Source organism: Podarcis gaigeae (genome assembly GCF_964106915.1).
Source record: "Podarcis gaigeae genome assembly, chromosome: 1".
NCBI lineage: Eukaryota > Metazoa > Chordata > Lepidosauria > Squamata > Lacertidae > Podarcis > Podarcis gaigeae.
The window spans coordinates 93,174,186-93,191,891 of NC_139678.1; the positions used below are offsets into that span (position 1 = coordinate 93,174,186).

Here is a 17,706-nt window from a genome sequence, read left to right on the forward strand (position 1 = left end):
CCTATGTATTCTTCCCTGTCAGGTCCACAGAGTTATTAGAAAGTATGCAAGCAGACAGCTGATCCTTTAAGCTTCACTTACAACTTTCAAAATGACTTCAAAATGCAGGATGTGCCTTAGAACCATATTCTCAAAGTCCAAAACTGCTCCACCGTCGCCTTGCCTTAGAATCAGGACTACTGATCAGGGATGCACACATACAAATGTGTTTCCCAGTACTGTACCAATCATCCAAGCAAAAACTCTGGACTGCATTGCTTTCAATGGAAACTGTATTTGGAGGTGCATCCTTCCGAAACCAACACACTGTAGACAGACAGCATATGTGGATTCTCATCATCTCTGGACTCTGTTGCTTTCAGAGGAGTGCACAGCCAAAGGTGTGCTCTACTGAAAGTAGCACACATTTGCATGTATAAATCATAAACAACTGATGTTTATATACCATATACTGGTATCATCTCTCTCCAAACTAAACCCCAGGCCTGCAAATTATCTATTAGGTAAAAAGAAGGGGTTCCAGAAGGTATGAAACTCTCCTTGTACCCTTAAGTAGGTGTATAACCTGTTCTTGCATATCATGTGAAAGGGGCGATAAGTCATTGTGTTAATTCTGGAAAAATCCAGTATCCATCAGTCTTGCTCACATCTGCTCTGGCTTCACATCACTTGGGCAATATGTGGTTAAGTGGTTAATTTTTTGGCCACTACTGTTTTTTAATTTTTATGCAAGCAAGGGGAAGTTCCCCTGCCCTCCCCCTGAGCTGTTAGTGGCATTCTGTTCCATTATTACAGGGATGGGCAACAGACAGATCCCAGCAGGAATATCAACTCCTGACTTTTTACAAAGGGCATTAGGCAAAAGCAATGGGAGGATGGGAGAGGGGAGCTGAAGAAGAGATGCGTGCAGGATGGGGGTGGTGTCAAACAGACTCCATAAACCCCTAGAGGGAATAAGGCTGATGTCCCCCAAGACACGTGCATAAAGCATCAGAAGAAAAAGAAAGACTGCTAAACTATTGGAACTCCCAAGCACAAAGAATATCTTCAAAATCTAATCCACATAGTGGAAGCCGCCCCGCTACAACTAGCAACAAACAACAGGACTCCACTTCCTGCTGTTCATGTCAGTCCTTATTACATCGGAGGGACCTAAATCTTGACCCCACATTTCTGCATGTTAACCCATGTGGCAATAATGGCTAGAAGCATGCCACACCTAATCCTTGTTAAGAGGCACTTGGAATGGAATTCAAGTAAAAGGAGGCCAGCAGACCCCAATGTTGGCTCACTTTCTTTTAAAACATGCCTGGGGAATCCATAAATCTATGCCACTAACCAGAAGTGTCACGGGTAGGGAGGAATAAATCTGTCCATTTCAGTCTCTCGTTTTTCCAGTCTCACTGCTCAGTCCAGTACATATTTCCACACCAGGTTTTCAAAAGTCTCAATGAAAATGCATCAGTATTTCAGCATGTGTTTCTCCTGCTATATTCAGTTTTGAAAGCCATCTTCCCTATTGTGTGCTGTTTTTTATGCGCACCTCCCCCCCCCCAAAAAGCCACATTTTTGTACACAATCTTTGGTTGGAGAAGTACATTAAGAAAATTCAAAGGAACATGAATTTTGAAGGATAGCTGCATCTCAGTTTGCATATTGTTTCGGAAAGCATTAATTCGTATGAAAATGTGAAACAACGCAAGTTTCTCCCCATCCCTAGTCATGAGTCAGAAAACACACACACGGTTATACGTATCAAAATGCAGTAGCCATAAAGAGAGAGATGCTGAGGGAAAGAGAAAGACTTGTTAAAAGCCTGGTCAGTCGGTACAAGTTGGCCTTCTTTGTATCTGCTGGAACTAAGAATTTGCTTCTTTGGGAAGCTTATGAGAATGAGAGAGAGAGAGAAACAGAAATCTAGCTGGATATATTTCCCCATCTGTCCTCTTACAATGTATTTGGAACATTTAACAGATATTAAAACAGAGCTCCTAAGCATCTTTTGGAAAGAGAAAAACTCAAGGCTATAAAGCATAATAACTAGCTACAATTGACTAATAGGAATTTGGAATACAGAACCAAAATGAGTCTTAGGGTAGGGAAAGGTTCCTACCCTGAAAGGCCGAATTTGTCCTGTCAAAAGCTTCCCTCTCTCATCGAATCAGAATATTAACTCAGTACATATTATTTAAGTGAATTATACATTGCAGAAAATTGTGTTGAATCTGCATTAGAAACGGAATGCTTATTAATGAAGGTGGATAACCTCTTAGTTATAAGGTTCTGAAATTCATGCCACAATGATAAATTATAAGTTCTACTAAACAATAAATTTATAGGTCAAACAAAATACAGCACCCTCCTACCTTAATGCATATTTCTTATGGGCGAAGCTTATAAAATGCTGATAAAAGGGGAAAATACTAATATAGAAACTGAAATGGGAGCACATGGGGATATAGTTCTAACAATTCAAAGAGGCAAGTGCAAAAGCCTTCTCAGTTATGATTCTTACTATTAAACCATTATCACTCTTGCAGTTCTAGACTACACACATTTACTCAGAGGTTAGCTCCACTGTATTGAATGTGGCCTGCTACTAAATAAGAGTGCATGGGATTGCAGCCTTATTGCATGACATACCACACAATCCTCCAAAGGTCTATTGTACAAGTGCAACCAAGATGAAACTTCAGTATCACTTCCAGTTTCCAACCTGTTTCTGAGCAAAAGGGAGCAATCCTTACGAAGAATCTAAAAGGCATTTGACCCGGAAAGAATCAAGAGTTCGGCAGTGAAGGAGAACAGCTTGTCTGAACTGCACCCCTCCTCCAGAGACCTCAAAATCTACAAGGATTCAAATGCATCAGCAACACATCAAGCATAAAGAATGTGTTGCTAACTGTTTGGATCCTGATCTCTAAAGCAGACAACTAGTGCCAAGAGACTGCATCACAAAAGTTGCAAGAGGCAGGAACTCTAGTTGAGAATGTTTCAATTGTAATGAGCAAACTAAACCACACAAAAATAACATGGCTACCCCTCTGGAGAGAGAAAAGATTTTGTAACATTTGGGGCTTTCCCCCCATTCAAACATTCCTCCCCCTGCTCTACTACTGTGTGTAATTTTTGCAGAATTTTCTAAATTATAAGATATGGCTGAACTCTGATAGCAGGGGGAGTTTGCTGTTCTCCTTTGTGGTTACATTCCTTTAAATTATTTTGGATCGTCCTCAACTGATTCCAAATCATACCCTTTTGTTGTTGCCCCTATTATCATAACCATTTCCTCATAAAGTGCATGAATTACCTTATTTTACTTGCATGAAATATAGCATTGACATGATTCAACACTCCATGTGGCTTAAGATTCATTCCCCAATGTATGGGCTACTTTCATCCACAAACCACACTGTCTCCTTTTGACTTGCACTGCAATTAAACATACTGAATCACTCCTGGGAAAGCTTCCAGGCATCCAAGTCATCATATGCTAACTATAAAACATGCTTTCACCTTCCTTCGCCATAGTAAAGAGAATATTATATGAGCCCTGTAAATTCACAATCAAAAGCACTATCCATCCTGAGATGGGCCCACCAGCTTGCAGAACTTTGCAGATATATCTTATTTCCAGATTCTCTGATCTGCACATAATTTTTAAGCTGCCTCGCTGCTGCTGATTGCTTTTGCAAAGTTTCTGGATTCTCCTCAGGGTGTTCTTGTCCTTCTGGGTTTGTCTGCCACAGAGTTTAATGACTGCCAGAGTTCAATTTGGCACTCGAGTAGCTAAAACGGTGGAGGTGGTTTCGATCAGCTGCTTCTGCTATTCACATCCAATTCAAGGAGCAGCGTAAAGAAAGGAGAGCAGTGCCCAAAAGGATGGCTCTAAATCAGGTGTGGGGAACCTTTGGCCCTCCAGAGGTGAACTACAACTCCCAAGAGCCCCAATAGGCATAGCCAATGGCAAGGGATGATCAGACTACCCTTTGCAGTAGGCAAAACCCAGGACAGAATAGTCCCAAAAATCTCCTCCAAAAAAAGAGGAACCTTTATTATGCCTACCTGAAGAGAGAACCTTCCCAGAATTGCTCATCTCCCTAGAGAGGCTCACCTGGCCCCTATCACTAATGGCTTTTCAGTAGTGATGTGGAGTGGAAATTTTCCTGGCCCATTATTTTTCTACATTTCCCCCGTTTCCTCAAGTTTATTTAGTAACAAGGAACAGGTGTGAACTGTAAAGACAATATTAGGCACGCTTGGTAGTTTCAGAGTCTTGAGTCCTGTTTACTAAACAAAAGTAAAATGAAGTGCCAAATTAGATTCCTATTAAGGGCACCTGAAAATGTTCTGAAGTAAATTGAACAATGACCAAAGGAGACAACCTTTGGAGGGACTTACAGGTCTAGGGACTTTGGGCAGCACTGTGAAAAAATTCTTATGTATCAGCATTTCCTTAAGCTACTTTGGATATTCTTTAGGGTGGAAAACAACTAGCTGCCATAGTTTCAAGTCAGTTTTTATTATGATTGAAAATACAATAAAAATCGCTTCCCCGGTCCTCTACATGCAGCTGCTGGGTGACCTTGGGCCAGTCACACTTCTCTGAAGTCTCCCAGCCTCACTCACCTCACAGAGTGTTTGTTGGGGGTGGGGGGAAGGAGAATGTTAGCTGCTTTGAGACTCCTTAGGGTAGTAATAAAGCGGGATATCAAATCCAAACTCATCTTCTTATAAGGTTGTTAAAAGAATTACAAAGCGAAAGTACATGAAGTGCTTTAAGCATTCAAAATGCACTATATAAAAGGATGAGTTTTCCAAATTTTTTATATTTTAGTAAGAAAGCAAAGAGGATAAGCCTGCATTTAGCAGGACTCTAGTCCTCAGTAATGATATTACATTCAAAGTTCCAAAACACCATTCTAACAATAGCAACGGTGCTTCATACTTCTGCTAGAAAACTTCACACACACTAAACAGCATAATTACATTATTTCTATGCAAAGCTATAGGGTTCTAGCTTAGCAGTAAATGTGGCACTAGAACCAATGTTTCCAGATGTCAAATTGACATCTGGACTAGGGAGAAAAGGAAGCCAAATTGCAAGAAGACAGGTAACACGGTTCCTCTTAAGGTTAATCTAAGCCATTTTCTTTTTCATTTCCTTTATTGCCACCACTGTAGCTTGCAGTTATTTAATCCTTGAAAAGAAGAAATACTGCAGACCTAACATCTGCAGATTCGTGAGTGCCCAGTATGACTCAGGCTCAGATGACTACTTAAAGGTGGCTCTTGCTACACAGGCCATGGAAAGTATGCTTCATTTTGCAAGACGCTGCAGTGTTGTACGAGTTCACACTTACAGTGATCAAGGCTGAACTGCAAAGTCAGGCAGTTACCACAGAGCCATTTCACCACCGTTCAAGAGGTATATAAATATTGCAAAATAAAGGAGTATGTATCTCGCTTGCCCATCCCTTATTTCTGGGATGGTGTACATAAAGTTGTCTGCATGTATGTAAACATTTTGCAAGTGTTGCCAAAAGGATTAAAAAGCTTAAACTCTACAGCATGGATTGGGGAACCTGTGGTTTTCCACAGATGTTGCTGGAATACAACCCCTGACCATTAGCTATGCTGACTGGGGCTGATGGAAGTCCTAGCCCATCAACATCTGAAGAGCCACTTAGCCATCTCTGTTCTAGTGGCTTGATCTGCACATTATTACCAATGCATGATCACAGTCAAATGCAGCACCATCTTCCCTTCTCCCAGATAACCATTTAATAACACAACACTTGTGGCGTTTTGTGGGTTTCCTCATCCATTTCACTTCATTAGCTGTCAGCAGAGACCTCAGAGCGCAACATGCATAACTTAATGTTACCAGGAATGTATGATTTTGGGCTCCAAATCAGGAAGTGATTTGGCCGCACTAGTTTCACATGGCGAATATGGCTTTTGGAACATGCTTTCTTCTGGTGACAACGTAGGTCTAGCATATGAAACCACATTTTCCTGTGCTGAGAAGAGGTCTTGGTGCATTGGCTTGTAAGTGAATGTCTTTTGAAATGTTTTTGCACAATTGGGGTGGGGTGGGAACCTGTGACCCTTCAGATGTTGCTGGACTCCCCTTTCCCAACAGTCCTATCCAGCAAGGCCAATGGTCAGAGGGGATGGGAGTTGTGGAGTTTGATCATTTCTGGAGGGTCACCTTTGGCTTAAGTAAACAATTAACAGAAGATCTCGGGGAGAGGAAACTGCACGGCTCACCCTTCACACCTGAGAGCTCTTACAAGATCTGAGTTGAACAGGAAAATGCATTATTAGATCTCCTCGCACTTACCTGAACAGATTACACCTTTATATCTTGGGCAGGAGAAGTCATCGCACTCGCAGAACAGCCCGTAGATCTTCCCAAATTCGCTCTCGAAGCAGACACAGTGGTTGCAAGAGCATTCCCCTCGGCCGTTGCAGACCCGCTTCCCTTCAGCTTCGCGGCACATGTTCTGGTACATGTTCCCACTCTCGCCTTCCTCACATTCACACTTGGCTCCCACGTGGCCCGGATCACAGTCACATAACCCACACACGTAGGTGCCGTTTCCACTGCACTTGCTGCTGCTGTGCTCTATCTGTTTGGTACATCCGCACATGCAGTTGTAGGTGACGGTCACCTCCAGAGTGTCCCGAAACCAATCCGGCCTGATAGTGAACGTATGCGAGGTGTTCTCAGCGGGGCAACTCCGAGCTTCTACTGATATCTCAAAGGAAACCTATGCGGGAACAGTGAAAGGTAGGAATGGAAAGTTATCAGAAGCCTTAAAAAACTCAAGTGTTTTGGCAGAACCAGCTCTACCGTTGGACAGGTTGAGGCGGCTCCCTCAAACAGCAAATGCTGGGGGAAGGGGAAAGAAGTGAACCAAGGAACATATATCAAGTCAGGCTATTGGTCCATCTAGCTCAGTATCATCTACACTTGACGGGCAGCGACTTCAAACGGGGTCTCTCTCAGACAGAGACTGAACCTGGGACCTTCTGTATGCAAAGCTCTACTACTGACTGATGGGCCTTCTCCTTAGACACCCTACCATTCCCCTGGGCATCCTCAGCTAGCCTCCTGCCACCCCCACCCCCACTGAAGTAGGATTCAACCACCAGTCTGATCAGGTTCCGTCTGCAGAAGGGCAGACGGGGCTGCTGCATTGTCCTGCTCCACACAGAATAAACATTAGAAGTGTAGTTGAATGTGAAGCCCTGTTTACAGCCCAGGTTAGAGCTCCTAGGAACAACCTTCAAAACGAAAAAGCAAGGGCAAAGATATCCCTTCCATTGCAGCAAACCCTCATACCATTTCAAACAATGAAAATATTTTTGTTAAGTTGTTCTTATTTTGCTTTGAAGGAAAGCTCCCTCCTCTAGCATTAGAGCACAGATCTGCAAATCTTCCATCCTCCCTGTTACATTTGATCTTATTCTACTGCCTTTGCTCTATTCAAGGCATAGGCAAACTCGGCCCTCCAGATGTTTTGGGACTACAAATCCCACCATCCCTAGCTAACAGGACCAGTGGTCAGGGATAATGAGAATTGTAGTCCCAAAATATTTGGAGGGCCGAGTTTGCCTATGCCTGCTCTATTCTGTTTGTGTATGCTACTCTGGGAACGTTTTTTGAAGAATGTGTTATAAATGCTTAATAAATAAATGCAATTATCTCTGCAGGCTAAGGGAGAAGTGGGTCTGAACAATAATTTCCTGTTTTCAGGTTGAAAACATTGTTAGGGCTTGCCTTAATTCCTCCCCTCCTCCCGTTAATTTTTGTTGCATTATTATAGCTGCTAACCTATACACACCTACTTGGAAGAAAAGCTCACTCAACTCAATGGGACTTATTCTGTATAAGCATGCATACAGTTGCACTTTGAATTGCAACTGTGAATCCTTTATTAATGAAAATGAACAAAATGGTTTTGTTGTTTTTAAATGATTGCATCCACAAGCTACCAAATGCCCACAATATTATGATACACAACCCCCCGTGCCATGTTTTTAAAAACACACGGCATAAAAAACCTGTCAAACTGGTAGATTCTGCAATGATACAAACTAAAATCAGCACTAGATATTTTTCTCTTTGAGGAGTGATGGCCAATGGCTTAGACTGCAAATAAGTGTTGTCTCTTTTATTCCCCCCTTTTCTCCCTTGCTTTTTTTCTTTTAAATGAACATGAATTTGCAGGCTGCTTGGAGAATGCAGAACTGTTGCTAATAAAACAAGGGACAGCCCACCCCTGTAAAACACAGCGGCACAAATGGAGCAAAGGAACTGATTTATGAAACTTAAAAGTATTTACATTTGTCAATGCAGCATGTTAGCTTTGTTCCAGGTTTATCTATCAGCCGATTTCTGATGTACTTCGAAACAGGCTTGGTTTGAAACACACAGTGGGGAGGGGGCAATCTCTTGGCTCTTTCAAAGGGTCACTGAGAATTCTCCGTTTTATTGAAATCCCAGCCTGCTCTGCTCTTCTGCGCCAGATGGCAATGTGCAGATGGGACACTGCAGCAAGTTTCACTGTTAGTAACCCCAACAGCGCTGTCCTCAATTCAGAAAAAGCACAGGAAAGCCTGATCTAGAGACTTGCAGGGGTATGAAGGAAGGAGTATCTCTCCTCCTTCACTAAGGAAAACAGATCAAAGAGTCACAGCTTAAAAGGTTTGCTGGGAGGAGCCCAGGGATTACACGGACCATAGAAGTTTCCCAATCCTGTGATCAGAGCAGATCAGAACTCACAATACCCAGATTCTGTCTTCTTCAGGGGAACAAGCATGAAGCATCTACAGCAGGCTTCCTCAACCTTGGCCCTCCAGATGTTTTGAGACTACAATTCCCATCATCCCTGACCACTGGTCCTGCTAGCTAGGGATCATGGGAGTTGTAGGCCAAAAACATCTGGAGGGCCGAGGTTGAGGAAGCCTGATCTATAGTGCCTTCTCCCAATGTGTGGTTTGATATATTCATTTCTGTTGGATAACGATGGCACATATTGAAAATGCCTATGCAAATAGGCCTTGTTCATGTCACCCATCTGCACTTTCTCTTTGCAGGGCAGCGGGGAGGAGGGGTACCATTCAAAGCCTTCTCAAAGAAGTGCTTTTTGGGTTTTATAAAACATTTTTTCTTTTTTCCCCCATCAATAACCCTCCAATATGGGCCACATTATTACAATGTCAAATCATACCGAATCATAATACAATTTAAAAAGCCAATTATACATTTCCAAATTAAACAAATTTGGTGACTTCCTGTGTTCTGATCATCTGAAGATAATTATTCCTTGGTCCTTCTCACTTAAGTGTTAATGCACATAGGCCCCAGTTCACACTGAATATTTGACACACTGCGCTGGATGTACGCAAAACCACAGCTTGCATCAACATTCTACTGTGCATAAAATCCACAGGCTGGGGCCACGTGGGAAGGTGATTATAGTAACAGCTGAGGAACGAGCACGGGAAGCAAAGAAGGTGATTGTTTGCAAATGCTGCTTTTCTGACTTCTGTCTGTCAATAGAAGGAATCTGCTTCCCCAGCTCTTTCCAAGCACAAATGCAAGGGGTTGTGAGCATGCCCCGACAATATAAACTCACGACTAGCCAAGTACAGATTAGTGCTCACTGATCTAAGATTGCAAAGTTGCCCCAAGGTAAATGGGGGATAAGGATCCTTGAACTCAGTGGGGCTTACTTCTGACATGCACAGGAATGTCCTGCTACCGTGTGAGCAAAGCAAGGGAAAGTAGTAAGCCAGCTGATGAAGAAGTTCAAAATGAGAATAACAAATTAAAATGCTTTTACCATTTTCAAAATAGATTACATAACGTATGGAATGGAAAGCTGCTTCCCTCAAGCCCAACGCGTTGTGGCCTTCCAGTTTCAAAGCAGCCCTCAAACAGAATTCACTGGCAGAATTTGGCCTCTCTTTTTCAATATCAGATTTGGAAGCAATCCTCTTAAACTCCTATCTCTAAACTAATAAAAACTGAATTTATGTGCCACTGTTGAGGGCACAGCCCACCCAGCGCAGCTCAGAATATCAAAAACATAACAATGAACAATCTTACAGCCATCTAAAACTGACAAGGGCAGCAACATTAAGTTATCAAAGGCTACTTAAATAGCAGAACAATATAACAACTAACAACAGCTATATTTTGCAACGTAGCTCCCTAGGTGGAGGGAATTTTTTTACAAGGAGGCCGTTTGAAGAAGCTGGGTTTTTAGAAATTCATGGTGCAGAGGTCACAGGCACCTCTGAGAGGAGGGAACTCCTATTATTGAACTGCCTCAATTATCACTTTCATGGGAGCCTGATGGCCCATATGCAATTCTACCATGATTATTTCCTATCCTGTCCACTGGATAAACAAACTCACCGTGTCTCCTATCTGAAGATCTGCACACTTCCTGACTCCAGGGTATGACAAGCCATCCTGACACGTGGCGGTGAAAGCCAGGTTGAGGTCCTCAGGGTTATCCCAGACAGTTAGCTCTACTTTAGATCGGATACTCTAGAAAAGGAAAAGAAACAGTCCCATCAGTTAAAAAATTTTAAAAGCACATACATCATTTCACTTCTTAAGACATTTGTAGGAACAAACTATGCACTAATGGGCACATCAAATTATATGAAACAGCACAGTGATCTAAGGTTGCATCCATAGTAGCGATAAGGAACACCTCCCTTCTTCATCAGTGCCACATTCCATAGTTCTTGATGCCAGGGAAGGTTCCAGTTTCTAGCTTTAAGAAACATGTTTAGGTTGTGAATCATAGATAAACATAAGTGCTACTAAAAAATCCAGAATTATTGGCTGAGAAATAAGCTTGCCTCTTTCCTGGAAGACCAATCCCAATTTTGTGGAAATAATTGGGCATAACCACCACATATGAAAGGAAGGGCCTTGCTTTCCACAGTTTCTTCAGCACGGAGAGAGGTGAAGTTGAGTGATTTATTTTATGAATAGCATATGAAGTAAGATACCACCAACAGAGTAATTTGCTGGCATTTTCTTTCATTCCAGCTGAGACTGAGAGGAATGGAGGTTCATTCCATAGAGCGCTCCAAGAATCATCTTGTATTTGAATTTAAAGGCCCTGAGATTTTACTGCTTGTGTATTTGAGGATGAAGAGAGGTGTGTGTGTGTGTGTGTGTGTAAAAAATTAATAAATAAACATTATGAAGAGGAAAAAATGGCTCTTTTAGTATTATTCCAATTTTGTGTAATGTACATCTCAAAGTTGTTGAGGGGTCTGGTGGCTTGGGATATTATAACAATCACTGCACTTCCTAAATCTGTTCTAAGGATTCTTCCAAACCTCTTCACCTGCAGTGATGTTTGTACTGACTAAATCCCCTACATCCCCTCTCCAACCAAGAAACTTCACGGAATATAATTGTCCTACTGCCAAGCCCAGAGTTGCTTCTCCACCACTTGCCCTTTTGCCTGCACTCCTTCTCTGTGATGCTTCACTCACTGCCTAGTTCCCCTTCATCAGTATTCCAGTGTTAGCAAGTGGGCAGTACTGTACTGGCTTTCCAAGGAAGGAAACAATGAGTTGGGCACACGTAACTATAATGGTGACTGATTGTTTGTCCTTCGCTCATTACCATTGCTGTAAAAATAAGTTCAAACCTTTTATGGTCCCCCACTCCTCCCTTCAGGGTCTTTGTTTATAAGCATTCTAAATAGCTATAAAGATTCACTGTCATAGTCTGGTGTCTTTTACAATGAGATAAACAGGATATCAAGTGTTTCCAAATCAAAAGCAGAGTAGCAGAAAGTTGGTGGTGTGTGTGTTTTAAAAAATGCATCTCTGTTGAATTATCCAATGTTAACATGGCTTGTTTTTCAATAGACCCAGCATGCTGCTCTCAGGATATAATTGGACTCCCAGCTCTCATCAGCCCTTGCCAGCAAGACCAATGGGCAAGGACAATGAGAGTTGTAGTCCAACAGCTTCTACAGGGCACCAGGTTGGCTATGGCTGTCTTAATACATTAAAATACCAACGAAACTGGAGTCTAATTAGTTATTATTATTATTATCATCATCACTACTACTACTACTAATAATTACTTACACCACACCCATCTGGCTAGGTTTCCTCAGCCACTCTGGGCGGCTTCCAACAAGAAATTCTTAAACTCTAAATAATTCCAAAATTCTTGTGGCATACACAGCAACAAATCATCTGCTGCCCACATGCCAACTATCCTCATCAGCCTCCCACACAATCAAAACAAACGGAGGAAATGGGCATCCCTCATACATGCCATCTCCTTTTCCTGCTGTGATCTTTAAAACAAAAAGATGCTGCCAGTCAGAACCGGTATTACTAGGTTGAATGTGCTGCTGCCTTTATTATTCAGCATAAATCTACCTTTCCTATCAGGGCAGGATCTATCTATAAGTCAAATACAGGAAAAAGGGAGCCACAAAAATATTAACAAGTAGCTGCATGCTCATGAGTGGCCAATTTCCTTTCTCCCAGCAGCCTCTTTTATGGTCCCAAAGAGCCAATCGGGGGACAACATGGACGTTGCATAATGCAGCTTTGACTTCTAATAGGCATCCATGCAGCCGAGCTTAACCTCTAAGCACTGCTCCATGGGATGAGACTAAAAGTGCTTTTCTGGCACTCATGAGGGAAAGGGAAGTAATCAAAAGGAAGTAATAAACACTCTGGAACAGCACTTCTCTGCATTGAAACATTATAGAGAAAACAGTCAAGAAACAGGATTAACAATGAGAAATCGGATAACAGGAATTCAAGCCAAGAGATGAAACCGTTAGAGCTCCTATTCTGGCTTCAATCCATCAAAGCAAAATAATTTTATGTTCTTATACAGCACCTATGTACAAAATCACCTACATACAGTATGAGAAGATCTGACCTCACAATCTCCACCAAAGAGCAAGAGAAATAATTCGAAGTGGGTAATTTGTGTAAGCAGACAAATATCTGTTCATTATTTTTTTACTGCATTTCTATCCTACCTCAAAGTGATTTTAAGCTTTTGGAGCTTTTTTCATCATATTGCCATGCATCCAGGCTTCCCATGACATTTGACCGATTCGGCAAAATTCCCCCAACGCCATTTTTACACCCGAAAACCAGGACATGTCAGGAATTTTCCTGACATATGGCAAACCTGGGCTAGTGAGGATTTGAACTCCAGTCTCCTAGGTCCTAGTCCAACACTCTAACCACTGCACTAGATTGGCTCTTCTGTGGTTCAATAGAGAAATTCAAATGTCACAGTTACCAGGGCAGGGGATGGCTGGTCAACAATGATGATGGAGGATGTGTGAAGCAAGAAGAAACAACTAGACTGACAATCTGAAGAGAAATGGACTGTAGTAGTAAATTTAAGGAAATCCATAGATTTACAGTGCAGGACACAAGTTCAATTTTCTTACCAGCTAGGTGGCATCATTGCACACACCTCCTTTCATGATATGCTTGCAGAGTGGCACAATGTTATGTCTGCTCCCCAATACCACACTTGAATGCATCTTTTATTTTGAGACTCCTTTGTAAACCACTTTGAGAGCCTCTTGGGGCCACAGACAGGGATGTAAGTATTCTAAATAATTAAAACATACAGACGAAATTGATGACATCTAAACACCAAAAGTGAAAAACTCACATTGTAGGCCTTGACAATAAGCTGGATAATATTTGTAGAGTCTTGATTTAAAATCTCTACTGTCGTTCCAGGAATGAGGGCAGTAAGGTTCTTTTTAGAGAGAGAGAGAGAGAAGTACACAAGAGAAACAAGTTATTTAAAAACAAAGGAAATTATATCCTCTCATAAGTTTCATCAATATAATTAAAAAGCCACGATTTTTTAAATGGGAAAAACATTGGTCCTTGGAGACTTCTGTTCACTAACATTAATTAGGTGGAGGAGAATGGGAAATTTTGTTGAAAGAGACACAAGATACTTTGAGCCTCTGAACAGTGCAGAGACATAATTCACTTTTAAGTAATAAGATTTAAGTAACGGCAGGCTGGGCTGAATACACTACTGTTGGCAACGTTCCCAAAATAAGGATTAAATCCCATAGCTATTTTTGGTGCCTTCATGATCACCAATGTTGATCTATTCACTTTAAGAAGCTTAGCTGCTTTTCACTGAAGCGCCATTCTGAAATTAACTGAAGAATGAAATTGGGAGGAGGGCGCACTGCAGAGCTGCTTGGGGCTGCAACCCTAACCCCACGTATTTGGAAGTAAGCCCTACTGAATGCCAACAGGACATACCTCCGAGTAGACACAGTTAGGATTGCAGCCTGATTTGCACAGAGGCAAAGCTCCCAGGGCTTAAAGCCAGATCATAAGCACATTCTCAAGTGCTTTTTAATTCCAAGCAGCTCTTCCTTCCTCCGAAGTAATAGACGTCTTAACACTCCTCTCACCCCAGAACTCCAGTGGCAAAACTGCCGCCTTGCAATCTTAATCAGACCTGAAAGAGTCCTTTCAAGCTTCTCAAGATTGGGGCAAGGATGAGGAAGTTCCAAAAACAGTGGACCAATCTGCAATTGAGAGCTCCCAGTGTGCCTGCATGTGTGAAAATATGCCATATTCCTGCATGTGTTTGTGTGTGCCTGCATGAGAGTGTGGCCCACATCCACTTTGGCATGAAACCCCTAGAGGAGCTACAATGGGGCAATGCAACCCTCATAAAAGATTATCCACCCCTGGAGTGGGGTGACTTTCAAGGCCCACTGTGACTCTACTGACTTCCCCCTTCACTTTCCAGCAGGTTTCAAACAGGAAATCAGTTCCTTCCTCTTTGCGCCTAACACTTACCTTATAAAGAACATAGTGACTTTTCGTCACTGCAAAAATTAGGTGTATATTGTTCTCAGCTAGTTTCTCTGCAAGAAGAGCAAGAGAAGGATAATCCTAGAAAAAGATAAAGAAAGAGAGACCAGTGAAGACAAAGAAAATGAATTATAACTGCTTTGCAACTTTAATCCTATTTGCCTGCGAGTAAGTTTCATTGAAGTTAACAGGGCTTCCTTCTGAGTAGATATGCATAGAACTGTGCTTTAAAAGACTCCAAGCGTATACAATTATAGCTAAACAGACATCTGCAAATAAGAGATTTCCACACTGTGGATGTACTTTAAGACCTATTTCATATTACGGCATCCATGTGTCAAGGAACGGAACTCTGTGGCCCATCCAAACTAAAGCTGTATTTCTGGTTTGCCATCAGTTAAGTGCACTCATTATGATCACGTGAAAACTAGGCCAATTCACAGGGTTGTTGTTATAGAAATAAATTACAGAGAATTGCCAGGGCAATTACCCAAAATAGGCAGCAATAAAATTCAAGTGCTTTTATTACAGTAAAACAAAACAAAAACAAGAGCAGAGCAAGTAAGTTAAAACTTGATAGGTAACAACTCAACCCACCCACACAATTGCATACATAAAGAAATGTGCCTTCCGCTGGCACTGAAAACTCAAAAGAATCAGTGGGGTGGTGAATTTCATAATCAGGGAGCCACTACCAAGAAGGCCTCCCCTGTAGAGCTTAATACCCAGGAAGGCCTATATGGTATAGTGGACACTTCATCACTTAACTAGGTTAACCTCTCTTACATCACACTTTTGGAGCAAAGAAGAGAGTTCTGACAATAGCAATCCACTCTGTTTAGGCCATGTATCAATCACCTCCAGTTCAGAGCAAAGCTTAGTATGAATGCACTATTAAGAATACTGTTTATACCCTCCACTTCTTGTTACATATAAAATTATAGGCAAGATGCTGAATAATTTGTACAGACAATTCTGAATACCTAATCTTTAGTGTCATCTGAATCCCACAGAAATTAACAAGACATGTATTCCATGAAGCTCATTCACATGGGAGTTTAGGATTGCAGCTTTAAGCATTTATCTATGCACATTAGTACTATCCATTTCAATGTAAATTAGACATGCCAAACTTTTCACTACTTCCAGCTCGTCCTGTGTGGATCGGCCAGTAATGTTCCTATTTTACAGATGGAGAAACTGATGACCAACCAAGGCCAAGTCTCTGTCAGAGCAGGAATTTGTATCCAGGCCTTCCATTGTGAACCACACTGACATTCTTCCAATACTATGCTGGCAGAATAGATTTTCATGTGATTTCTAGGCTAGTACACAAATTACAGAAATGGCCAATGAATATGTATATTTACTGACTTTGTTTACTCAGGAAAACAAAGAAATGTCCTGTGGAAGGATTCAAGCCCATTGTCTAAAGACAGCAAGTTAGGAACACATTCAACATGGAGGGAGGATAACATTACATGCTCATTAATGGGCACAATAATAATTAGGATTTGCAATTTGCCTGGCCTGCAGAAAAACAACCCAACAGCTATGCGAGAACAAAGCAGCTCTTCATCTAGAAAAGCCGAAGGAGGAAAACAGTTATCTGCAGACATCTCTACTGAATTCGAAGTGTCAAATCAAGGTGTACCTTGTCCTTTGATTACCAATATTTTATTTATATACCGATACAAATAAATGGAAGGACATCACTTAGCTAGTAAGGGGCAAACAGAAGCTGAAACACATGACTGCTGCTGAGAGCATAATGGAGACACAACAAGTTGCACAGAGACGCAGTAAGTTGTGAGACATTCACATAGCCACCGTCTTTAAACAGCAGTTAAGGGTTTGGGGGTAACAAGTTGTTCCATCCTGAAATGAAATGCAACAAGGATCAGTGATACAGAACACTGATAAGGAGCAGCTGTTTACCTCACAAAACATTGAGGAAAAAGTTGGAATGAAGCAAGGGACTCCATGCAGCAGCTTTTATATACACTATTTTGCCTCATGAGGGCTCCGGAGACACCAGGGAATGTGTTTTTAAAACTGTCTAATCATCCAAATGTGAAGTCAAAACAACATTGTGGCATTCAAGAGACCCTTAGAATGATAACTAGACATTTTACACATCCATTTCATTGCTATGCATTCTCACCAGTTGATTGGAAGCGGTGTATTCATTGGCCTCATTCAGGTGACACTGCCCATCATGTGGCTGCACCAATCCACCCAGCTTCCCATCCAGTGCTATGTGTGGGACATCATCCGTAGTAAACACCAACAAGTGAGAAGCCTCCTTCCGCCATCCAATCTCCTTCTACATTGAAGTCAAGGCAAAAGAAGAAACCCGTCAGCCTTTGCTCATGCCAACAGACAGTTTCTTTCTGCACAAAGCCATTGCATCAGGATAGGCATTGCTTAGGTATCATCAATAACACAGATAAAACTATTTTGTAAAAGAGCTGTGAACAGAAACAAAGCCACAGGAAAACAATAAAAACAGAGCAGAATTATAACCATAACCTTCAAATTCTGTAGCCAGAAATTCTAATGCATGTATTGTAATAAATGAAGCAGAATTGTAAGTAAAAATGTGCAAATTCAGTCCCTGGTGAGTAACTTGGAATGCACAGCATAATCTGTGCATGACATTATCTGCAGCAATTAAAATATGCTCTTCCTGCCACTGGTAGGGAGATATGGAAACCCAGTCCTCCAAATATTCATCTCAGTGGAATTAGGCATCATCCTTTTGATAGGAAACCCTCTTAAACAGCTGACTCCTGCCTAAAACGGGCAAAT

At 41.7% G+C, this 17,706-nt stretch overlaps 2 protein-coding genes across 3 annotated transcripts in view; one reads left to right on the forward strand and one right to left on the reverse strand.

Annotated features, from left to right (window-relative positions):
- Nucleotides 1-17,706, forward strand: part of UMPS (uridine monophosphate synthetase) — a 54,929-nt gene that overhangs the window by 33,438 nt on the left and 3,785 nt on the right. The gene's annotated exons all lie outside the window — the stretch shown is intronic.
- The window catches only part of ITGB5 (integrin subunit beta 5), a 79,316-nt gene that overhangs the window by 22,620 nt on the left and 38,990 nt on the right, over nt 1-17,706 (reverse strand). For both annotated transcript variants that reach the window (XM_083737890.1, XM_083737889.1), the window contains exons 6-10: nt 17,060-17,221; nt 14,881-14,976; nt 13,715-13,804; nt 10,436-10,570; nt 6,347-6,776 (exon numbers count right to left, since the gene is read on the reverse strand). In XM_083737890.1, coding sequence (XP_083594016.1) covers nt 6,347-6,776; nt 10,436-10,570; nt 13,715-13,804; nt 14,881-14,976; nt 17,060-17,221 — 913 coding nt within the window. The remainder of the gene's footprint in view (nt 1-6,346; nt 6,777-10,435; nt 10,571-13,714; nt 13,805-14,880; nt 14,977-17,059; nt 17,222-17,706) is intronic.